Source organism: Ursus maritimus, unplaced genomic scaffold, assembly GCF_017311325.1.
Source record: "Ursus maritimus isolate PB19 unplaced genomic scaffold, ASM1731132v1 scaffold_18, whole genome shotgun sequence".
Taxonomy (NCBI): Eukaryota; Metazoa; Chordata; class Mammalia; order Carnivora; family Ursidae; genus Ursus; species Ursus maritimus.
In genome coordinates, this window is record NW_024424230.1 from 55,186,026 (window position 1) to 55,211,939 (window position 25,914).

At 40.9% G+C, this 25,914-nt stretch overlaps 1 protein-coding gene across 1 annotated transcript in view; it reads left to right on the plus strand.

Moving 5' to 3' along the window:
• Window positions 1-25,914, plus strand: part of PTPRM (protein tyrosine phosphatase receptor type M) — a 749,396-nt gene that overhangs the window by 161,947 nt on the left and 561,535 nt on the right. Inside the window, exon 3 of the mRNA XM_040632384.1 lies at window positions 25,411-25,533. Coding sequence (XP_040488318.1) covers window positions 25,411-25,533 — 123 coding nt within the window. The remainder of the gene's footprint in view (window positions 1-25,410; window positions 25,534-25,914) is intronic.

The following is a 25,914-nucleotide window of genomic DNA, read 5'->3' on the forward strand; positions in this document are numbered from 1 at the left end:
GTACCAGGGGCTGTATATGCATATTCAAGAGACAGAGAGAAGATAGTGGAGACCTCTGTGACTCCAGGGTGTCTTAAAGGCATGAGCCCTCAATTGCAATAGTCCCATGTGGCTAGTAGCCCTGAATTGAACAGCCCATGGCGGCAGAGTGTGGAAGTACCATGCACAAGTTCCCCCTGAGTGTCTTTATTTTTTTTTTTAATTTTTTAAATTCAAATTCCATTAGCTAACCTATAGTACATCATTAATTTCAGATGTAGAGTTCAGTAATTCATCAATTGCATATAACACCCAGTGCTCATCACATAGGGGATGGATGTGCCCTTATCTCCCCTCCTCCATCCTTCCTTATGGAATATGAATGTGCTGGATGGAGCCCCATCTTGACAGTGAGGATCAAGGCTACCCCTTCAGACTGTGAAACCAAGGCTGGGAGGATGCAGGGTCTCCAGGACATCATGGAGCACAGCTGCCCTATCAACTGCAGGCTACTTACACAGACTTAATCTGTTTGGGAAAGAAATACTCTGGGGTCTTGGTTAACGTCCTACCATTTGGTTTTCCTACCCCTTTGGACTAATCTAATCCTAATTAATACAGGAGGCAAAAGATAAGGATGGCTTCCCAACATCATTAGTGATGGTGATAGATTAATATTTTATGGCACCCCCAATCCTTGCTGTCACCATTAAAATGAACCACCTTCCAAACAGGAGGCAGAGTTCTTGTATTAGGGACCCCTAGCCCTCTATTCCCGTGATTGGAGAGGGTGCCATTAAAGAAGCCCCTCTCCTCACTCCCCCATTGGAATTGACTTCCAACATTGACGAGATATCCTGGAAATTTCTGTTCGGTAACAAGTTTAAAGCAGTTTGCCCATGTTTCACTCCAGGATAATTTTAGAATTGCTCAGTTGATATTTCCTGATTACAACTTAAGTGGTCTAAGTTTGCTTAGGGTGAGACTGCTTGCACTTGAGGAGCAATTTCACTGAAGTGTGACATGCTTTGAAGGTCTACTAGCTGCTGTAACGTTTGCCTCTGGGGTTACCTGCTCTAATAGCCTTGTTAAGAACCAGGGAGCTCTGCAGAATAGGACTGGGATGTGGTCATGTGAGCTGCCGCTGGAAGGGGGTCCATGGGAGGGGGCAGAATGGTTCTTCTCTCCCTTACCCCCATGACAGCACCATTTTAGCTGGTGGAATTACCACCCACTGTTTTTGTTGGCAGCACTACTGCAAGCTGTGTGTGTGAAAAACCACCATTTTTTTTGTCAAGCTGTTTTGACAGGTATTTGGTCTTTAAATAGTAATTGCTCATTAATTGCATTTCTCTCTACAATCCACAACCTGCCTGGTCTCCTTGTATACTTTGGAAGATCCAGAGATGTAAGCCAATAATATTTTTATTTTAACTGAGATTATGGGTGCGCTAAAGGAAATTCCTTGGGACCATGTGGGAAATGCATGTCTTGCCTGCGGTAGGACTTGGAGCCCTATTTAAGTGTAATTACAGTCTGACCCCATTTGCTCCTAATAGCCTGAGACATCATAATGGACTGGCATATGGTTTGTGCTTACAGGGTCACAGGCAGGAAGATGGGGCTTGCTGGGAGAGTCACTCACTTTACTGATGATTTACATGAATCTCGTGCTTTGTGGTTTATAAAGCATAGCTGTATGTTCTCGATCTCCATGTTAGGGATATTAACAACAACAGCAACCAAAAAAACCCCCTATAGAAACCTTTGTAGAAATCCCTGAGGTTAAACAATTCTGTTTATGAGTGAAGTTGTTTGCCTGGCGAGGCCAGATCTGTCTGTGCTTTGTCAAGCATTTAAAAATTTCATTTAAAGCGAGTCGGATAAAAGCCTGTGTTTGCAGATGGCTTAAGAAGGCTGGTATCTAGTGTTATAATGTCAATTAATGTCGGTTAACCGCTGCTTTTTTGACTTCTTAAGCAAGGTCCATATTCACTTTAGCGTTTAAGACCTGGTATCCAACTTGATAAGGGTTTCCGTATAAATCCCCAAATACATAATCTCTTTCTAGGTTTTGCTAAGAAAATTGGAATTACAGGATAATTTTGTGACTAAAGGATATTTTTCTCTGTTATTTTAATAACTGGTGAAGGAAATACTGAAGGAATAAGTTTAGTTCTGATAAGGTGAATTTAAATTTATAACTTTTGTTCGCTTTTCAATTCTTTTTTTTTTTTTTTTAAAGAACTTTCAAATGATTTCTAAGCCTCTTAGTGAAACAAGCTTGTTACAGGCCGTTTTTTTAGCATACCATCTTTTATATTGCCCGATCTTCCTCCAAAATACTTGGTGGATTTAACCCTTTCTTCTGATTTTGAGGCCAGTGCATTGGCTATGTCTAGTCTCTCTTTTATTCTGGTTCATTCTGTGCAGCTGCGGCTGGAGTAGTATTCCTCACATCAGTCTCTGCTCAGGTGTCCAGAATGGCTTGTTACTGGCCATCATAGCAAGTAAAACTTTTCTGTTTGACATGTAGGACCCTCCAGTACTCTAACACTGGACGTTCTTAACTTCAACAATGCCATATCCCTATTTTATCCTACCTACCTGTTGGTCACTTCTGGAACACTCCTTCTCCACAAATCGGGATAAAATGTGTGCCACTGAATGACCAGTTTATTTCAGTCTGAATTCTTCATTTTTGGATAACTGCATGTCCACCTAGAATTACCTCCTTCACGGTCTCTGCTCCCGATAAAACTGAACTCCCATCATAACTCCTTGAGCATCCAAGGCCAGAAGTGATCAAGGTGGAAACAAGTGCCCTTGGGATAGGAACAAAGATAGTTTCTTCTTGGTTCCTGTGGCAGAGCAGAATTTGCCAACCTGTGTGCCCCAGATCGGCTCTGGGTGTAACATTCCTCCCAGAAGGACAGACTGGGTTGTCCCACTCTACCCCAGTGAAAGGTACAGATACTTGTTTTCTGTATGTGCTGTGATGTAAGGAAGGTTGGGTGTCCAGCAGTCAAGGCCAATATCAGTTGGTCCCCAGCTAATATTCCCAACCTGACCTACTGACCCTATATATATATATATCCTATTGGTTCTGTTTCTCTGGAGAACTCTGGCTAATATGCTGGCTTTTTGAGGCCTATGTCACAATTGGGGTGTGTGTGTGTGTGTATATATATTTATTTATTTAAATTTATTTAACATGTTATATGGCTCACATGATTATGGAGGCTGACACCTCCCATGATCTGTCATCTACAAGCTAGAGACCCAGGAGAACTGGTGGTATAGTTCTGAGAATCAGGGCTAATGGTGTAAGTCCCAGTCCAAGGGCAGGAGAACGCTTTGTTTCAGCTCATGCAGTCAGCCAGAGAGAGCAAATTTTCCATTCCTCCACCTTTTTGTTCTTTCTAGGCCCTCAGTGGATTGGATGATGCCCGTCCACACTGGGGAAGGCCATCTGCTTTACTCAGTCCAGTGATTCAAATGCTAGTCTCTTCTGGAAACACCCTCACAGATGTACCTGGATGTAATGTTTAGTCAAATATCTGGGAGCCCCGTGATCCAGCCATGTTGACACAAAATAAACCATCACAGCCACTATGGCTGCCTACTGAGGGGAAGAATCAGAAGGAGGAAGGTGGTATTCTCATGTGTCTTTGAACTCATTTGTCCCGGATTATCCTTTGGCCAGAGCATCACCTCTTTGTTTTATTTTGTTTCTTCACAAGATCATGAATCTCTCAGACAGAGACTTTTAGAGAAGACAGTCTTGTTCACTAGGCGGTAGATTCTTGATGTTAACCATGGAGCTCCATGAGGACAGATGCTGCTTTCGTTATGTTTACCACCATATCACAGTGCTCAGCGCGTAGCCCAGCACATGCCTGGTGCTCGTGCATATTTGTTGAATAAATGACGTTTCCGTCTGCCATTTGCAAGCCTAATGGCCACCTTTTCTCTTTTATTATTATTATTATTATTATTATTATTATTATTATTATTATTTTCCTCCCTCCTGTTCCCCCTCCAACTCATATATATTTATAATCAAATGAATGCGGTGTTTTTGGTTTCGACTCTTTCTGAAAATCTCATCTTGTAAGGATTAGTCAAGTTCCCTGCCTAAGTTAATAAATGCAGTTGAATTCTGCTGAATGCATTTTTGTGTTTTCTGGATCTTGTAATATTTGTGGTGTGATTTTGAATGCCACTTGTGCTTGGATGATATGACATTCTAGGAAAGTACATGTGATAGTCCACGAGTACTTTTTAAAAAAATATTTCTGTGATTTCTATGAGAATGAAACATGAAAGTAATGTTTGATTGAGGATTTACTAATGTTGGACATAAACTTGTAAGCCATGGAAACAATACTCAGAGAAAACACCCTACTCAGCTCAGATGTCTTTTGGTTTTTCAGTTGTGGCCACTTGGCAAAGAATGTGTTTTCTAAGTTCATTAGTTACTTTGATGGATGCTCTTGGCTTAAAATCTATTTTGCTGCTGCTGCTGCTTCTTCTCTCTCTTTTTTTTTTTTTTGTAAATATTCTTAATTTCCTAACTGTTCTTTAGAGGGAAAAGTCATTTAGGGGCTTAATAATTGGGGAAGAGTGGGTTCTGGAAATATTATGATGAACAGTTTACAAATCTTTGGTTTTAGTAGACTATATAAGCTGGTTTGGAAGGAGATACTAATATTTTTCTAGCCATATAAATTTGATTGAAACTGTTTGGAAAAATTAGCAATTTTATAAAACATCTATTGAGAGGTAAGCAGTGATCTCTAAATTCAATATTTGTGAGGGTGGAAAAAATGAAATGGATAAGTTTTGAAAGCAGGCACATCCTGATTTATGCTAGTGCTGGTTATTAACTTGCTTATATAATCTCAAAACACTTATCTCTGCAAACTGTAGTTTGTTCATCAGTTAAATGAGCACAATACTTCCTGGTGGGGTTGTGGAGTTGTGAGTATTAAGTGCGATATGATAAGTTACTGCTACGTAGTAGGCGATCAGTAAGGATCAGATTCTTTTCCCAACCCCTAGATGTCATATAACCAGGGTTTAAATCAACAGAACAGGTTAGTTCATATATGACTGCAGGGTAGCTTTGCTGTACTACCTTCGAGAAGTTTCAAATGGTTAAATTTGCTTCTCTTTAAAATGTCATTCTTATCTTTGTTCCTGTCATTTGGTTTTGGCTCTATTTGCTAATGTTTTTGGTGGAATCATACCATTTTCTGTTGGCTTAATTTATAATTCTATTTTCTTTTTGGCTGTATGCATACTATTTCATTTCGGGACCCATTACACTGTTGGATTTTTGGCTTCACTCACCTTTCCCCCCCCTTGTCCTCTTTGGCCCATCTCCTCCTATTTCATTTTGGCATCACTAACATAACTGTTCACACGTGTGCTGTAATTCTGCCCAACACATCTTTAATGGTGCAGTGTTCATTTTTATCCTTTTTTTTATTTTTCAAAACGACAAGCTTACATTTCAAGTATGTGAAAATGCCTTAGAACTTCTTGTTGAATATAGATTAGTTAACATTTTAGACATTAACCACGGTTGTCTAGGTGTGTTTTAGTTTCTGTTTCTTACCCTTTTCATCATATGCCTCCTAGTTTCTGTCCCCAACGACTGGTTGTTAAGGATCCAATGTGCAGGGCTCTGTGCTGGGTCTTGCATGGAGCATGTAAAGTGACTGTACAGTCACCCTCCATTCCCCGGGTGCTTATTTTATAAAGAATTTCATGGAATACGAATTGCCATCTTCTAGGTGCTTGAATCTAACACAGATATGGACACATAGTCCAAGCAAATATTTGAATGAAGGTATGTGTAAAGAGTAAACAAATAGACATGAGCACCATTTACTGTAGACTAGACTTCTGGCTCCCAAGATTGTTAGCTCCCTCCGCTGTCCTTTTTTTCTCTCACTATTGAGACATCAGGCTCCCTTCCACATCACCTAGAATAATTGCTAGGCAGTCGTGCCACTTGAAAATGAGTTCAGAACTCCTTTGATTGGACTGGCAGTTGTTCTAGTTGTGATAGCGTCTTGATAGCAGTGCTGCTTTATTTCTTCACGATCTGTTCTCTTGAGAGCTAAGCAGCAGGGCTAGATAGCAATGGTTGGGGGGCGGATCTCAGGACAAGTGGGATGCAGGACTCACCTCCCTGTGAAGGGGCCAAAGGGGAATGGAGAGGCCCTCTGTCTTTTCCCTAGTAGCTGGAATGTGGTTCAGTGCAGCCAGCCAGAAGCCTAAATTCAGGAACTGTGAACTTGGAAGGAATGACCAGTAGTTAGTGATGATTCGCTGTGTGGCTTTTGCAGAGCCCAGAGTGACATGAGAGTCCAGGGTTCCTGAGCAGACTGCTCCTGTCTCTCCTCCCTAGGTCCCTGCAAGAGCATGGTTCTCCAATTTACCATTTATTATTTACCCTTCTGATGAATTGCCCTTGTATTTAGATCAACCAGGCTACGCTTTGTGATATTTGGAGCCAAGAATCTGAAGGTAATCAAACAACTAGTAGTAGAGGGACGGGTCCCCCTACAGGAAGGGGTAGAGTATCAGCGAAAACACAGCCAGGCTGAGACTGGCCTGAAAATAAAAAGAGCAGCCAAAAGGGGCCGAAGCAGATCTATCAGTGGTGAGAATGGAAGGCCGTGGCTGAACATCAGAGGACTTAGCCAAGAAGAAAACAAGTGTGGTTTTCATGTCATAGGTCCTTGGAGGAGTTGGTTGCAATCTGTTTAGTGGGCATGGTTCTTTTTCATAGTGAAGTGGGGCACCGGAAATGAGGAGAGAAATAAGGAAATGGCAACCCACCGTCCTAGGGCACGGACAAGGATAGGCTGCCTGCTAGAGCAGGGAGAAGAACGTGTCTGGTCCACATGGAGGAGTAATTGGAATGCTTAGTAGCTGATTGAATTTGGGTCCAAAGCAAAAATAGGATTTGAAGACAGTGCAAGAATTCTGTGCACTGTGTGTCACTTGGCTTTTAAACGGATTCGAGATAAAATGAGATGAGAACAATCTGTCCCGTTTCTTTCTCTTCTTAAACATCGTTGGCCCAGTGCATGACCAGACCTTTTAAATAGAAAGTCTTGCCTTCAGAAAATGATGGTGTATAATTAATTATGTTTGTGCTCTTCCACGTGTTTTTTATTTTGTAGTCCCTTTCCAATTGTCCGCTGCCCTCTGTGTGGAGGGCAAGAGTAAGAGGCAAGATAAGAGTGTCAAGAACATGGAATTTTATGCCGACAGGCTGCTCTGAGCACAGGCTTTTCAACACAAGCCTTGCCTTCCTTCTGGAGTCGCACTTGGACAACTTTGTTCCATTTTGGATTCTTTGTAAGGTCCATCTTCATTTCCTCTGTTCCTATCAGACCCCTACATTTCCTTGTACTTTTTGACCACACACCATTGTTTTCTTCCTGCTGGTTGGAACAGTAGATGCTGTTCCAGCTCCAATATTAATTTCCTCTCTGATACAGCCCTTCTGAGCTGGAGTGCATTAGCATTTCTTTTCAATTTTGAAGGGAGATTTGATCTCTCAGCACCCTGCCTGTGTCTGAGTTTTTGTGATAGTTCGTTGTGGCTGCTTTACGTGGAAGGTCAGATTTCCAGCATAAATGGAAAAGCAGACAAGCAGTTAATTCTGCGTGTCTCTGCATTTTGCAGTAAACATGCCGACCTCCGTGTACTGCTTCTCCAAGCGCTCCTGCTTAACATGCTACAGTTCGTAAAGGATCGATTTGTTCGGCAGAATTATCGGTAGTTGATTCTAGGAGTAAATTTTCTCTGCTATCTACTTGAAGAAATAAATCTCACTTCTCTCTGCCTTCCCTTAATTAACTTGATAGTATTGCCATCAGATCTTTATTTAATAAGTATGTAAAGGATCTTCAGTGGTGTTTGTCAGTGCTGTTTGGGACTAAAATTCAAGGATGACATCTGACGTGTCCATTTTAGTAAAGATGCAATTTACTTAAGTAGTGAACGTGGAAGGAGCATCCATGGAATAGTCATTTTCCTGTGACTGTGTAGAGCAATTATACTGTAAGGGAGGCCTGCATCGTAGGGGTTAGGAAACCAAGCGTCAGGCTCGACCTCTGCCATTACCCACTTATTTGCTCTAAGTGAGTTAGATCTGTGTTCTGACCTCCTCCCTTGTCTGTAAGATGAGGTATCTTTTTTGCCCTCCTTTATCACCAGGCTGCTGTGGGTAACCATATGGAATCATGAACGTGGCAGTGTGGTAACCCCATTCCTGCCCATGGCGGACCACTAGGCACTCTCCTGCTCTGGTCTGCCTTTGCAGCCTGATTCAGCCCTCCTTTCTCTTATTCATGCTGAAGCAAGCCCTGATTCCACGCCTTCTCACAGTGCGTGTTTCTCCCCTTCTCCCCCCGGTGTTTATGCTCTCTGAAATCTCTCTGTCACTGCCCTCAACGCTTGACCCATCTTCCCAGCCACACCTGAAATGCCTTCTCCCCTGTGAATTCTCCCTTGTCCTTCCTAATCTGAAATAGCCTCTTAGTAATCTCTTTAGTAGCTCACGTCCTTCTCATCACAGGGCTGAACTAGGGTTGGTCACGAATGTGTCCCGTATTGCTAAGTCTACTGAAATTGAGGATTGGGACCCTGTGTTTTGGCATCTGTTGCCACACTGAACAGGGCCCTTGTGTGGCTGTGGACTTATTAGATGGTGACTGGAGTGCCTTTGATAAAGCAGGCACCTTCCCCCCCCTGCCTCCCGTCCCCAGCCTCATTTTCCTTATCACATATCACTTTGGAGGATCTCCAGTCTTTTCGGCGTTGCCCTTGGGGGAGTGACATGATTCATGTTCCTGCATAGTCATGTAAGACAGACATCCTTCAGGCTTACTACAGCAGTTAAGGAACGGTCACCCTGGAGGGCCAGACACTGCTTCTGCAGTCAGCGGGGTGTTCACCATGTAGTTGGGGGAGACCACTGTACCCCATACAGAGCGAGAAGAGGGACAGTCTCATTCATGGGAGGCTTATGAGCTGATAGCCCAGGAACAGAGAGGAAGTTAGTACATTTTGCGGCAATGGGTCTTAATGGATGAGCGAACAACAGTTTCCTGGAAGTTGGGCAGGAAGGATGGTGAGGGTAGACAAGAGTCCAGGAGCCCATTGTGCATGGAAGTGGGGGTGGTTGTGAGTGAAGCATGCAGAGCTGGTGAGGATGCTGAGGGAGATGCCCTTAGGTCAGATGGACATGACCTAGGCCGGGCTCCTCAGGAGTGGTGAGTGGGGGCCAGCGGAGCTTCTGTTTCCAGACCAGTTGCTACCCTGAGAGGAAAGGCAAATGGTTGGAGCAGAGGATCTTACCTGCTTTCAGCCAGCAACAGGATCACCGGAAGTGACCTAAAACTCAGAGCCCCAGCCTCGCCCCCAGCAATTGTGATTCCATAGGTCTGGGGCGGGGCTCAAGACCTGTGTTGAAAGAAATTATCCGGTGATTCGGATACAGGTGGTCAGTGAATGGCCCTTGAAAGAGCAAATGTTGAATTGTACTTAAGAACTTTGTAAACTCAAGGAATTGTAAAATTTGCGTGTATACACATTTGTCCTGGGAGAGAGATCATGCATAGCTCTGTTCAGATTCTCAAAAGGATCTATAAGCTCCCCAAAGTTTAAGGATCACTGAGCTGGGAGGAAAGCTGATAGGCTTTTCTTAAGCTTATACCGAAGGACAGCAATGCCGCGGCAGGGATACCGGAGATCAGTAACCTTTAAAAAATATTTTGTGGTACAGGGAAAGTCGGTGTTTTCAGGAGCCCTACTGTAAACACATGAGGGAAGTGAAAGCTTGCCATCCGTTTGTAAATTGGGATTTATATTTGGGTTAATATCTCAGTATCTAAAGAGACAATGTTTGGTTGATCCAGAGATTTCACAGTTTATCTGTAATAGGGTTTTTTCAAAAAAATTTTTTTTTTCTGACCTAATTAAATCTTCTTGGCTTCCCCTGGGTTTTATTTTTAATTTTGAAGTTAGCAGTGTATAAAGTTCAGTATAATGAAGGTCTTTATTGAGAATTATTAGTAATGGTGCCACATTTTGCTCTCCTGTGGTTAAAGTCATATCTGCATTTCTATGATAAACATCTTTCTGAAATTTATGGAGCATATGGGAAAAATTGATATTGATGCAACTTGGTTTTTACTCCCAACCCAAGAACTTTTGTGTCAGTCAGGTGTGCTGCTGAAAAGTGGTGCCCATTCCCTCATTTTTTCCTAAACCAGTGGTAAAGTGGGTGTATTATTTATCCTGGCAAAATCAGTGCTGTAAAAGGGACACAGTAACTCTGGCAGGGAGCTCTGATCAGATGTGTTCCCTGGTGAGGGCTGAGGTTGGGCTTTGGTAGCTTATTCTCTGGTAACTGTAGCTTATTTTTAGTGGTGGGGCTTGGGTCCCTGAGTCCACATTTAATCACTGGCTTAAATATTAGAGAAATAAAGTTGGCCTGTGAAGTTTCCTCTAGGCAAATTTCTGCCCCCACGAAGGGTTACTATTTCTTAGGTCCAGTCAATATTATATTGATTCACAAGGGTTTATTCTCATTTCATGGGGTACCCAGTGCTAGATTAGATGTTGTTAAAGGTAAGTGTTCAGCATGGCCAAGGGCCGACGATAAGCTTACTGAAAGAGTATCTCATAAGATAGAGAGATCCCGGCCATGTTTAATGAACTGTAAAATCACACACTCAGATGCTTAAAAACAACTATATAGTGACACTTTGATTAATCTCAATGACCATGGCTTCTTATAACAAGCCAACCATATTTTTAAAAAATTGTAATAATAAATTTAAAAATCTTTCAGGGAAGCAGAATTCTCCATTCTCTTGGCTTTATATTATAATTATACCAATGAGTAGTTTCTGAAGCAAATGGATTTCATCCCAGATATATTATGAAGTCACTGAATTTGATATTATCTTTTTTTGAACCTGCTCCCCATCAGCTTTTCCTGTGTTTAAATGCCCTTAAGTGATCTCTATCAAAATGAAAAAACATCTAACATCCAGTTATTTGTACGTGTGATCGTTTGCATGGCCCTGAATGTAGTCTAGATAAATACTTCTACTGGAGTAGATGTAGTTATAGGACTGGTCATATGAATCCATTTTCATAGTGTTTGTTTGAGTTTTAGGTTTTGAGCCTCTGTCTTGTAGTGAAAAGCATAAACTGATTTATATACTTTTAGACATGAGTAAGCAGCTGCTGAGGAGCGGGGCAGGTTGAGAGGAGTTCTACTGAACTTTTATTAGATATTCTCAAATCCTTTTGACAAATGGGATGTGGATCATTTTGGGGGTTGAATAGAATATCAATGATCACCCCAAATCAGGTCCAGCCCACCCAGATTTGAGAATAGTAGGTGCCCAGTCTTGTGAATGTGTGTTCTCTGCTTTTCCTAGGCCTGGAGGCTGTCCAGCCGTCACATAGATGTTCGTATCTTTTTACCTCTTCATCACCTCTGCCTTGCCTTCCCTTCTCTCTGCTATCCTTTTTGCTTGTATTATTTAACATTATTTTTCTTAGTTTTTATGTTATAATCATACCCCTCCTAACCATACACCTGGATACACACCAACAGATTTTAACCTCAGTCATGTCCCTGATAAAGAAGTATTGCATTCATGAGGATAGGAAAATCGTAGAACATAACAATCTCAGAATGGGAATTTTACCTTAGAGATTAGCTAGATCTGAAGTTGTCAAATATTGTTAAATGTTAACTTTTTATGGTACACTTCTTTTATTGCCCATGGAACACCAATATTTAAAGTATACGAATGTTGAACATATGAGTTCGAAGCAGGGTTTTTAGGAAGGCCTGCAGTAGGCTCACCTGCATAGTCTAAGGGAGCCCAAGGGTTCTGAGCATCACACTGAAAGAGCAGTGATCTAGTTTATCTGTGCTATTTTATACAGATCAGACACTGAGGAGCAGAAAGGAAAGGGAGCCAACATTTACCTATTTACTAGACAGAAGGTAAGTGGGATAGGGAAATGGATAGGGAGGCGGATAGGTTGGTAGGTAGGCGAATAGATAATATAAATGTGTGTATATAAACATACACATATATACACAGTTTAATTCTTACATTATTCTATAAGGTAGATGGTTTTACAGATGACTATGCGAGGAGAGCTTCTAAGTGGGGAGGGTTGAGACTACCTCAGGTTTTTAAGGTGATTCCTCTACATTCTGGCCACTGTATCTCCACAGGGCCGGCCGGTTGCCTTGCTCAAAGCCACATACAGGCAGGGGCAGGGCTAGGATCCAGACATTCTGCTTCCTCGTCCAGGGTTGTTCCCTCGGACTACTTATTCTCTTTAGCCAGCAGCTAGATAATACCTGCTAAAAAGGGAAACAGAATATTAAGTAAATGTTCACTTATAAAAAGAAAGACTCTTCAGTTGTGTTGACCTTGCGAAGGGTTAATAGTCTTAGTTCCCTGTATTTTAGCAACTTGTTCATGTACAATGACTGGAAGGAAAGCTAATTCACAGCCATTTTTACATTATGTAAGTATTGTGCTTAGCTTAGAGAATACAGCTTCCTAGTTTCAAAAAATCACACAATGAACTATTTTACTTCAAAGTTTGCTTTCTTTATGGCCTGCAAATTATTGATTACTTATTCACTACTTTTATATTTCATGAAGGTGAAAGATACATAACATGTAATCATTAGCATTCATTTTATGTTTGAAACATAAAATCAGAACAACTGACGGAGGCATTAACCAGAGTTCCAGTGTGATACACAGAAAATCCGTATGCTTTTTGTTGACTTATGCTGAGGTCTGCCAAATAACAGCCTTATTATGCAGATTCTTAGAATAACAGGCCATGGATATTTTAGATTCTCACATTGAGTTGCTGACTCTCCGGTTTTCTTTTTATCTGGACCATTTAGGGACAGGAGGCCTTCAGGATGAGTTTTGGGTCTTTCTCTTGGCTCCTACAGCATTTTTCATATTTCCCCTTTTTAACAACTTCCAGCACACCCCCCCCCCAGGTTGTTTTCTCTGAGGACAAGGGTTTCTTTTTTGTCTTCTGTGTATTTCTTCGAATCTCCTCTCCCTTCCTCCTTTCCTGTGCCTGGCACATGGGTCCACAGTTGAGAAGAATTGGGCAGACAGGGAAGGAGGGAAGAGGGAGAGAAGGAGATGCCCTGAATCAGATCAAAAAGGCAAAAAAACCTCTAGAATCAGGATTTCTTCTTCTCCTGGTATAGTCAGAGTATTGAGTGGATAGGATCTATGAGTATTTTTTTCCTTTCTAATAAAGATAGAACAGTAAATGGTTTTGGTGCTTACCTTTGTTATAGAAAACTTCACAAAATTCCATTTAATCCAGCAGGTATTTAATGAGTAGTGGGCACCTCTCTAGGACTGAGGATACAGAGGTGAAGAGAACATTGGCCAGACCCACGGAGCTTAGGATGCAGTGGAGAAAACAAACATGCCCACAGTCATTTTGCTGTATGGGGTGATAAGGGCATCTAGAAGACTTATATATTTTGCAGTGATGGTGTGTGGGATGGACAGATTGATTTTATCTGTGAAAAGGAATCAGAAATGGGTACCCAGGAGAAGTAACATCTGAGCTGGCATTTGAACAGTGAACAGAGGGTGGGTGCAGGGATGGTGTGCGGAGACACTTGGTGGGTGGGCAGCATGGTCCTTGAAGTGAATCTACAGATAGTCAGGAATTACTGGAGTGTTCTGTTACAGGGAAATGGTGGCAAGAAATAAAGATAAAGAAGTCGACAAGGTTCAAATCCAGAAAACCTCTTATGTCTCATGATGACATTTGAATAGTATCCCATGGGCAGTGAGAGGCACGTGAATAGTTGTAAGTAGGGAGAGACCATTTTTAGCTGTGTGTTTTATAAAAGGTCAGCTTGCTGGTCATGTGGGGATATATTAGACAGGGCAGAGTCTAAATGTGATGGGTCAAGGTCAGTGGGGACATGAGCTGAAACTCAAGTTGTGTTATGGTGGGAGTAGAGGGAATGAAAGGAAAAACATCTGAGAAGGTGTTTGGGGGGTAAGGTGTTGGGCAGAGAGGTGTTTGACTCACAGGTTTTTGGCTTGAGCCTCTGGTCTGTGGTGCCATCAACCACCATAGACAGTAACCACAAAGAGGTGTCTGTCATTCTAATTCATGTTTTAGGTATCATACACCAAACATTGCTATGGCTTTCTTTGATGTTCATCATCTTGGAACAGTGAATATGCTTTCACATACCCTACCAAGTTCAACCTGCACCATTTCTGTAGGAGATAGGTAATAAATAGTACAAAAAAGTCATGTCTTCTGTAGGACATAAATCCTTAGAGATTTGCCTAAGGTCAGACTTGCCCCCTGAAAATCCTTTAGGGAACTTCTGAGTTGAAGACCAGGGTGTTGTTTCTCAGTAAGCCCAACAGAGCCACTCCCCTGACTGTTGGCACTGGAATAGATGCTGTTTCCTCATTTGAGCACCATATTGGTAGGAGACTTTGATTTTGGACCCGTGTTGTATAAAAAAAAAATGCGCATCTTTGGATTCGAGAATGATTCTGAACTCATTGTGATGTGCACTCTGAGAAAGGCACAAGGGATGAAGGAATAGGGCTGATGGGTGGGATGGGGGCCGTCAATTCCTGTTTCTCACTTTCAGCTCATCGGGCCATATGAACGTTAGGCTCTTGAACTAAGTGGAAGACTTCTGTATTATAACCCCCCAATTTTCATCCTTGAAATCATGTACATCGCTCCTGTGACATGAGGCTTGCATCTCCCCTTTTCATACAGAGAGCAAGACACACAGTCCGTGACTTGTCCTCAGATAGACTAGGTGGTTGACAGATCCAGGACTTAATGTATCCTGGGTCTTAGATTCCAATTAAATAGAGTCAGTCTTACAAGTTACCAATTTTTGTTTTAGAATAATTACTCCTAATGGTAGGAAATTGGAATGAATGTTTTACCAAGAGGATATAGGAAATTATATTTACTTTTTCCTTATAATTTGATTCTACCCAATGAGCGTGGTGTGTAGAAAAAAATGTTCATTGAGGGAAATAAATTTAGTGGAGTTTAGGTTAATCAGCACCCAGTGAAAATAAACAATTGGCTGCATGTTTTAAGCTGAATGGCTTGGCTGTACTGTATATTGGTGAATACAGGAGTTTATTTTATCGGCTTTCCCAGATAATGATTTTATGCTAATAAAATCATCAAGAGATGGATTTGTAAATCATACTAAACTGGCAGGAGCGCTACTGGGCATAAAATGAAATAGTTTTTTTTTTTTTTTAAATTAATTTCCTGGGTTTCTCTGACCAGCAACCAGGATCATTTTCTACCTAGGATATCTGCTTGTTGAGCGGCTCCACTTAGGAGAAAAATGACAGATGGGGGGCTTCTTAGCATGAAATTAGAGCATGGAATTCAACACTTTGATCAAGCAATGTTATTCTGTTGCCCTTATTCACCTGAGAGATATTTATGACTAAAAGGAGTTATTTAGAGCAGTGATCTCCAAAAGACTATCTCCACACCCTTTGAGGTGTATAGTACAATCCCTTGGTGCATGGAAGAAAATATTTGAACTTCAATTTATATTTACTTTGTAGTTTGCACTTGAAAAGGTCAGCTGTATCTATAATAATCTGCATTATATAGTTTATAAATAAGTAAACATAGGATGGTTGTGCCTTTTTCAAAAACTGATAATGCCTTCTTAAAAATGTTTGAAGCCCCTGATCTGGAGCTCTTTTCTAAAATTGGGTCAATGATTAGATTATTCTGGGAATTTTTTTGACAGCAGATTCCCAGGGCTGCTCCCAGAAGAGTCTGGTTAAATAGGTCGGTCTGGAACAGTGGTTTTCATACATTAGTAGGCACCAGAATCACCTGGAGGTCTGGCTTGTTAAAACAGAAGATCTCACTCCGCAGAGTTTCTCGTTTAGGAGGTTGGGGCGGGGCCTGAGAATTTGCATTTCTAACAAGATCCCAGGTATACTGCTGGTCCAGGGATCCACTTTGAGAACTTCTGATCCAGGGTGGGAGCTGGGACCCAGGCAACTCTGAAGACGAAGTGATAAACGCTCATCTAGGTTTGACTGTCTTCTCCCCTAGACAGTTTTGGAGATAGTGTATCTTTTCTTTTCCTTTTTTATTCCTGTTGCCACGATAGAAGCAGACAACTGTTTTTCACACTGTAGTTTTCAATATTGGTGTGGACAATAATAGGACCAGTGTTAGATTCAGGTAGACTCGAATTTATAGGGGGTTTGTATGAGTGGTTTAATTAAATCCTGTAGCAATTCTGAAGGTACTTATTTGTGAATGGAAAACTGGGGCAGGTCCCTAATGATTTGGATGCTTCCAGACAATATCTGGGAATAGAAATGATGCTGTTACCCATTGGGGAAAAAAAAAAAGATTTTAAGATCAATAAGAAAAATGCATGATTGTTTGTCACTGTCAGGCCTTTTTTAAAATTAGGAATCAATAGATGGATATGAAATGAAGTATGCAATAAATATAATAAGCCATAGAAACTTTAAGAACACGACAACTCATTTCCTTTGACTTACATAAAATATATCCATTGGCAAATAGCACTTTTTACAACAGAGCATAAGCATTAGCCATTTAAATGCCTGGGCGATGTGTAAAAACTGCTTGCTAGATTAAATTATGTAGAAGAGCATTTCTATGATGCTTAGTGTCTGATTCACTAACCATCACCCGGGCACTCAAAGTTTAAGAGGCTTTATACACTTGCATTGTTTGGCAGGCAATTAAATGTAGATGTCACTGGGATTGATTTATAAGAAGAAAGCAGTGGTTTTGCTATGTTGGTGTAGGTTTTTTTTTTATAACTGCTTAAAACAACTGTGTATACTATAGTTCACTTTCTGTTTATAGTTTGAAATGTATTAATTTATAGCCATTTATCTGACAGTTTTAATTTGAAGTGGATAAGACCACCTGAGATTACATGTATTTTAGGAAAATAGAACATATAACATTAATTTTTTTGTGGGGTACTTTAGCATTAGTTTTTGGTTTGCCCTCTCTGTAGAGAGACCTATTTAATACTTTATGCATTTGGTAAAGGCTGCCTTAAATGGGGTCATTCTGTATTTAGAACAAATGAGAAAAATGTTCCAGAAATCTCCTCAAGGAGTATTGCAGTCTTTTCACAAAATAACTTTAAATGGACTGTAATTATAACAAGACGAACTTGATTGCTAGAGTGTATAAGTCACTTTAACCTGTTAAAGGCAGAACAATTCAATGTGTGTGTGTATCTTATAAGTAAGTTTATGAAATTTGATTGTCCTCCACAGGCTTCTTAGAAACAGTACTTTGAGGAGCTTATTTGCAATGGGATTCATGCAACAATCATTATATAAATATTACACATTGTTGTTTATTTTACAGAGATGCATTCAGGCTAAAAATGTGCAGACTGGAAAAAGTATGAACTTTGGACTCAGACCTTGGGTGAACTTCTAGCCCTGCATTTAACTCTCTGTGACTTTGGGCAAGATATTTGACCACTCCAAACTCCCATTTGTAAAAACAGGGATGTGTTGATGAATTTCTAGTCAGAAGACAGAAACCACACAATAACTGGAACAGGGAGAGTTTCATTTAAACAATAATTAACTGTAACAGTGGATTGCAATACAGGAGATTGGCTAGCATGAAGTAAAGAGAGCGCTAAGAATAAAGGAGTAGCAAATACGGGGAGCAGGCACTACTCCAGGGAAGAAATCAGGGTCCAAGGAGAAGATCCTTCTAGAGTGGAGATCCAGGGCTCAGTGGATGGCAGGAAGTCGCTGTGGGACCACACCTATGGAACTCAGAGGAAATGTGTCCTCTAGTCTAGCAGGGGAAGCTATTCATGGGTGGTATCTCTCTGTGGGGGGTGCTCTGCTACAAAACTGCTCGGGGTGCTGGGGTACGCTACTCTCTGTGGGGTACTGCCCATCACTATGCACCAGTCAATCCAGGCACTGGGAAGCCTCCTGCATTGTGGGTCTGGAGAAACCCTGTGGGCTGAGGAGCCTTCCAGGGAGCCCTGCGAGACCACCCCTTCCTCACACAGTGCCTCTCTAGAACCCTCTACTGTTAAAGCCTACTGGCTTGCCCCCTGGGACAGGAAATAGCTAGAGGACTTGGATACAGTTTTGCAGAGCAAGCTAGGAAAAGTGAATTTAGAGCTGAGAGGTAATGCATTGATAGCTGGCATAAAGGATATCAATGCTTGCCTTTAAGGTTTTTAAGATTAAATAAAACATGTAAACTTATGCATGGCTTTGTTATGTAACAGTTTCCTTGAATTGAGAGGAAAGTCTCATACTGGTTGTGAAGAGTAAGTGAAATAATGCCTGTATGTCACCTTTAGCAGAATCTGGCTGGCACATGGCAGATGTCCACAAAATGGTGGCTGTTAATGTCAGAGAAATTTCTAGATCACAGGTTGTCCTCTGACTGCCTTAGTAGGGCTCTCACATGGTAGTGTTGATTAGTAACTTCAAGACATATAAACAATCCCAGGTAATGGTTCTCATTCCCAAACCTTAAGGACTATAGTTAGCAACCTTTGAAGGATCCTGAAGTCAGTTTAGTGGATCTGGACTGGGCTTTTCCAAAACCACATAGAACAGAGATGAATGAACAGTATCAGTGTATCTCAGGAGAGAGAAATTTGGTTTGTACAATGTACATGTATGTGTGCTGGGTCAACACATCATGACCTACGTGGGTCACAATGTATAGAATTGTTGAATCGTTATATTGTACATCTGGAACTAATATAATACTGTATGTCAATTACACTTCAATAATAAAAAGGTAAAAATAAGTAAAATAATATACTACTCTAAATGGTGGGCTCTAACCCTTGTCAATTCGTTTTCCTTTGTCTGTTTGCCAGGCCTGATGCTTCAGTATGATATAGAACAGTCGTGAAAGATCTTATAAGGTTTCCTTTTGGGGAAAAAGTGGACCATCCTCTTCTTTATAGCTTCTATCTTAATGATGTAGTACTATTCTTGGCTCTCCTGAATAATTCTCTGCTATGCCAAATAAAAAAGAAAGATAAATTCCCTTCAACATGCAAATGACGATATTTTATTTTCATAAATCAAGAATGACCTTTATAGACAACTAGCCTTGCTATCTAATTATTGCCTCGCCCCAAAAAAGTTGCTTTCAACTTTTCTAAAGCAAAAACCATAATTTGTGGAGACTTAATTAACATTTAACCAGCCCAGTTTTCAACCATAATAAAAAATGAACATGTTCACTGATTTCGTCACGTTTGTAGCTTATTCATCTTGGAATACCCAAGGACAAGGCTGGTGTTTTGTAGGACTATATTGAGATTGCTTTCATTGTTCAAGTGGCTATTATATTACACTTCTTTTTTTTTTTAATTAAAGATTTTTGTTTATTTAAGAGAGAGAGTGAATGAGAGCACAAGTAGGGGGAGTGGCAGGCAGAAGGAGAAGCAGACTCCCCACTGAGCAGGGAGCCTGACGTGGGACTCAATCCCAGGACCCTGGGATCATGACCTGAGCTGAAGGCAGACACTCAACCGATTGAGCCACCCAGGTGCCCCTGTATTACACTTCTTTTAAACATTTCCAGCCAAATTCTGCACAGAATCTTGGGAATTCATTACCCATTTTTCTAAAAAGCATTTGTTGGGTGCCTACGATATACCAGTTCTAGAAAGTACCAAGATGACTAAGATAGAGTTATAACCAAAAATTAGTTTTCAGCAGAATTCCTACCCTATCTATAGGCTTTCATGCACCTGTGTTTTTTTTTTTTTTTTAAAACTTTGCAATTTTTGAGAAAAAAAATGTCAGGCCTGATGCCATTTCATCTGATTTCTTTTTTAAAGATTTATTTATTTATTTTAGAGAGAGAGAGAGAGCACGAGCAGGAGGGGCAGGGGGAGGGGGAGAGAGACTCTCCAACAGCCATCTCATCTGATTTCTTTTTTTTTTTTTTAAAGATTTTTTATTTATTTATTTGACAGAGATAGCCAGCGAGAGAGGGAACACAAGCAGGGGGATTGGGAGAGGAAGAAGCAGGCTCATAGCGGAGGAGCCTGACATGGGGCTCGATCCCATAACGCCGGGATCACGCCCTGAGCCGAAGGCAGATGCTTAACGACTGTGCCATCCAGGCGCCCACTCATCTGATTTCTAAAAAGCATCTGGCTCTACACATTAGTCATAGCACAGAGTAGTTGAGATTTTTAGTTGGGGAGTTAAGTACACAAACTCATGGTAGCCCATTAAGATTTTGTCAAGAGAAAGAATATTCATAAAGACCGTTTTACAGGTTATTATAGCTTTAATCCTAGAATGCACTGAGCTCCCACAAAATCAGGTTTACTGAATCGAAGTTTGGGGACATGCTCTCATAACATGTTACTAAATAGACCCTAAGACCCATTTTATTCTGGTGCATGCTTTTGAGAACTCTTCATTAACTTACGTTGTTTGCTTCTTACTAGGGAGGACAGTTCTCTGTGGATTTCAGTTTAGGAGTAGTCAGGTTTCTTTTGGGTTTTCACCTTGGGAGATACAATCACATAGTGTTAGGAATGTGGGCTCTCAAGACAAGATGCCTGGGTTCAAAGCTCTGCTTCACTCCCTTCCAGCTTTGAGACCTGTGAGAGCTGTATAACCGACCTTCTGTGCCTCAGTTTCTGTATCTGTGAAATGAGGATCACGGTATCTACCTTATAGGTTTGGTATTTGGTATTCAGGAGTCCTCAATAAGTGAGCCCTTATCACATTTAGCCCCATTATTAGTTTTGGTACTGACATCATCATCCCACAGATACTGCAAACTAGGTAATCAGGGGTATCTTTCCCTTTGCGCCGGCTACCCCAGAGCTCAAAGTGAACTTTGTGGCTAACTTCCAGTAAAGGAGGCTAGTGACATTTTTTTATTACTTGGCAGTGATGGTGGAGGCCTAGGCCTATTCCTGGTATAATCTTCTAGTCCCTTTTTCCTTTGATTTACTTCCCTTGCTTTAGAACTTTTACTTTCCTTTGATTTTGTTAATTTCGTGTTCATGTCATGGTGTTGCACTGCATGTCCCAGAACAAGCCATGCAGTCATCAGTCTTGTACAGAAATCATCACTGTTGTCAGTTACCCCTGAGCATTTGACATCCATGGACACACTTCCTTTTGCACAATACCTCTCTCTTCATCTGGCACATGTCGTGTGGTATATTCAGATTTGCTAAGCAAAAGTCTTTCCCAACATATGATGAGGGCACATGCACACATGTGTTAGTGTGTACGTGTACGTGTGTGTGGGAGGGAGGGGGAAGGGAGGGGGCATTGAGGGGGGAGGAGGAGGGGGAGCTAGAAGGGGAGCAGGAGGGAGAGAAAGAATGTGGATGATGAAGACCGACCATCCCACCTGGCTTGCATCACCTTCCCTCCATCTTGTGCATGACTTTTGGTTTAGTACTGATTCCCCTCCACAGAAGAGAAATCATTTAATTTGATTTGATGGAGGAATATAGTCCAGCCATGAGCTGTTGTGCAGCAGTCCAAGTAAGACAACTTGGGAGAGACCTTGGCCAGTTTATTGCTGACCACATCCCCCCTGTATGTTGTTATACAAAAGCTGTATTATTCTGAAAATCAAGGAGGTTTATTTTTGGAAGTGCTTCATTTTACTGCATTTTAGGGGACTTGGCTTTCTTGTCACATTCTTCATTGGCCCCAAAGCATTTACTTAAGAAACCTCACAGCCCTCTGTTCTTTGCTCCTACATGGCTCCATGGAGGAGCCCACAGGAGTATGCCTGCATCAGTGCTCACGGCTCTCCACCTTTCTTGTGATTCACTCTTTTAAATTTTCCAATTACATATTCCAACTATTTGCAATGAAATGAACCCATGAGGGTAATTGTTGTAAGAAAGATTTAAGAACAAATAATAACTGATACTGGTTGAACATGGCTGACACCATCATACACTAACTTTACATTTGCTGTCTAACTAAATCATCAGAAATACTGTGTGTGGTATGTTTTGTCTCCATTTTATAGCTGGAGAAACCAGGACTCAGAGAGCCAGAGTGATTTGTCTATAGTCACAAAGCTAGCAGTGGAAGAATGGGGATGTGCCAAACGTTGGACCCTGTTCACTTCACCACTGCACGAAGCTGCCTTGAAAACCAAAGTTTAGGGGTGCCTGGGTGGCGCAGTCGTTAAGCGTCTGCCTCTGGCTCAGGGCGTGATCCCGGCATTCTGGGATCGAGTCCCACATCGCGCTCCTCGGCTGGGAGCCTGCTTCTTCCTATCCCACTCCCCTGCTATGTTCCCTCTCTCGCTGGCTGTCTCTCTGTCACATAAATAAATAAAAATCTTAAAAAAAAAAAGAAAACCAAAGTTTAATCATTCTTGCTTTAATTGGTTATTTTAATTCAGATGTAAACATGTTAATTTCATCTCATTTTAGCACCATAAACCACCTTTGCTCTTTTTAGGGTCTCACATCTATTGGATGAAGGCCAGTGGTGGCTCTGAAAATTGGTGTGCAGGGGGATATATCTTTGGGCAATAGGAAATTCATAGTCTATCCCATTTCCAGTGGTTTGATAATCATACATGGGTCCAGAAAGAACCATATCATACGCTTTATGTTTCCTTTCAACTGATAAAAACAGCTTTATGTAATGGGAAGTTATATCCTTGCACTAGCATTGTATTAGCCTTTGGGGTTTGCTGTCAGCCATGCATGCTTTTGCCTTTATGTTTGGTTATATCTTGAGTGCCGGTGGTTGTTTTGTAAACCAGATCTTTAACCAGCATTGAGTTGTTCTGTGGTCGCCTATAGCTATTTTTCACTGTTTAAGATTGCACTTAAGGACTTTCATCCAAGTGCTATCTATGTTTCCATCGGGGGGCTCCTTTTCTGTCAAAATTCATGGTGGTTTCTTTCTGTCTGAATATTATTAGTGCTACTGCTGTTTGAGCCTATTCCTCCAGTACCAAAGCTATTTTCTACATCAGAATTAGGGTTTGCAACCAAGGGAAATAGTTCTCATAGATGTTTGCATAGTCTTCTAACATTTCTCACCCCAGATTGGAAAGTTGTTAGTATTATGTGCTTTTAAACAAATCCACTTTGTTTCTGAACTTGTTAAAGCTGAGTAGGAGGGAAGTATAAATTACACATTGTTGTCAAGGTGAAATATTGAGTTAGTGCTGTATCTTTGTAATGAGTTTCTGTTCTCAGTGGAATGCTTAATTGACCAGTTCTGTTCAAGTGTCGCAGAAGACAGTGTCCAGGGTCACTAATTTCACCATCATGCCTGGAGCTAACAACTAAGACAGAGCTAGAAAGCTGGGAGAGACCTTCTAAAATGATATGAGGTCCCTTGACTCTGCCTGTTTAACATTTTTTTATCAGCGATTTGGAGGCAGACATAGGGATGTATTGTATGGTGACTAACATAATATAATAAAAAATATTATTATTAAAAAAAAAGAATGTATGCTTATCAAATCGGCAGATAACCCAAGTCTAGGTAGGATGACTAACAGCCGAATGATAAAGTCAGGATTCCGAAAGCTCTCAGCAGGCTGGAGTAATGCATGGAAAACAGTGAGAGGGGGTTTAGTAAAGGATCCATGTGCAGCCCTGAGTTCAAATTCAGAAAGTCACTTACCTTATTACAAGAGAGGGGAAACGGTCCAATGGCAACAGTCTGTAAAAGACGTATGGGGCATGAGGCTCATGGAAGCTCAGAATGGACCACCAGTCTCCCAGGAAAGAATGTGAGGTCCGGAGAAGTAGTCTGTTGAATTCTGGCTCCAGCCATTGTTTTGGAAGAGTGCTGGTAACACAGACAACACCCACCAGGGCAGTGAAAATCTGAAAACCTTCTAGTAGGAGGAATTGGGGGAAGCAAGACATGTTTTTCCCAGAGAAGTGAAGACTTAGAACATGACAGCTCTTTTAAATGATCAGCTTTCCTGTGTGAGAGCTGAAATGTTCTGTGCTATTTCTTTGGGTAGAGCTAAGATAAATGAGTATACTTTTGAAAAAGCAGAGTTTGGGCCTTTTTAAAGGGGGAATTGTCTACCAGGTAGGGATGCATTTCTAAGTTTTCTGAATGCCTCACCTGTTCAGAGCTGTCTAGCCGTCTAGAAGGTTGTAGAGTTTATGTAAGCATTTGGGTGGAAGTTGGCCTAGGTGACCTCTAACATCTGTCTTTACCTCTGAGTTTGTACAATTGCTATTTTATTTTTCTTCTTGCTGCCTGGGCATACACTGTAGACATGGTGCAATAATATTCTTATTTTTATATTTTCTTGACCAGAACCCTTCATTCTCATCATTGGAAAGTAATTATAATTAACAGTTTTAATTAATATAAGTAATAGCATTATATAATGGATGTCAGAATTTTCGTAATAATTAATGTGATCTACAGTATAATCAGCCCCTTTCCCAATGTGAAACACTGGTGAAAAGATTTGGTACTGTAATAATTCAAAGTAACAGGAGACATTTAAGAGGATGTGGATGGGACTTAAAATCGTCAGTGTGCTCCAGGATGCCGAAACAGCTGAAATGCTTTGTAAAACTGCATCTTCTTTTATTCTTTGTTTCTTTAAGTTGCTTCATTTCTAGCATCAGAATTAAGCAGATGTTTACCACATGTTTAGTTTTGAATTTATTCTTGCCCTTAGAAATTGTGTGGACTATAAGCAAATTTATAATCTCTTGTACTATTAAGACCTCAAGTCTCCAAAGTATTAAAGTGAAACCTGTTTTTATCTTAGATTTAGAATAATTCTTAGAAAAATATTTTGCAGGCTATGCTCATGGTCTCTACTGCATTCTTCCCCCTGACATTGTGCCAATGTTATGGTGAAAGCATTTCTCTTTTAATTTTTTGGACACATTATTATTTTTTTCTATTAAAAACATGTTGAATACCTAGGGCAATCCTAGTAAAGTTTTGAACACAAGGTCAATTATTCCAAATTCCTGCAAATCTGGAAAATAAGAATTATAAATTTGCTCAGGTCTACTTTCGTTTGGATTATACACACATGGGATTCTTTGGAGGAACGGTATAGTATAGCACTATGGCAAGGCATGGGTAAGACTCAGCTTGGTTAGCACTTAGCATTTAGGCTACAGTAGGGTCAAGATCCATAGTACTTGGACACAAAGGTCAAATCAAATTTAGTGTGGTATCACGTAGGTTTACAGTTACCTGCAATTATCATAGCTTATTCCAGAGGTCTATTCATTGCTTACATTACTTTTCATTCTTTACATTTTAGGTGGTTGCCTTTTTGATGAGCCATACAGCACCTGTGGATATAGTCAAGCTGAAGATGATGACTTCAACTGGGAGCAGGTGAACACCTTGACCAAACCAACTTCTGATCCATGGATGCCATCAGGTTTGCATGTAGTTTTAAATTTTCTTTTTAAAATCAAAGCTTCACAAGAGTCTGAATCACAGTAAATATTCATTGGGCATTGGCTGAATGAGTGAGGGTGTTGGCCTTTGAGCGTGGCAGCCCAAGGTGATTAACTAGTGAGAATAGTACAATTAAGAGGACCAGTTGCAAAGTACAAAGAGTTCACCTTTGTATCTCTTCCTTTAAAGTCTAATTAAAGTTTACTTCCTTTATCTTTGGGTACACCTGAGCTAGATTAATGGGCATTCTCCAGTTGATCCTTTCCAAAGCAGCAAATATGGGAAATAGATGGATGTCTCTTCTGGCAAATGTGTCTAGTGGATGGAACTCTAGCTGGGAAATCCAAATAACAAAAGTCTC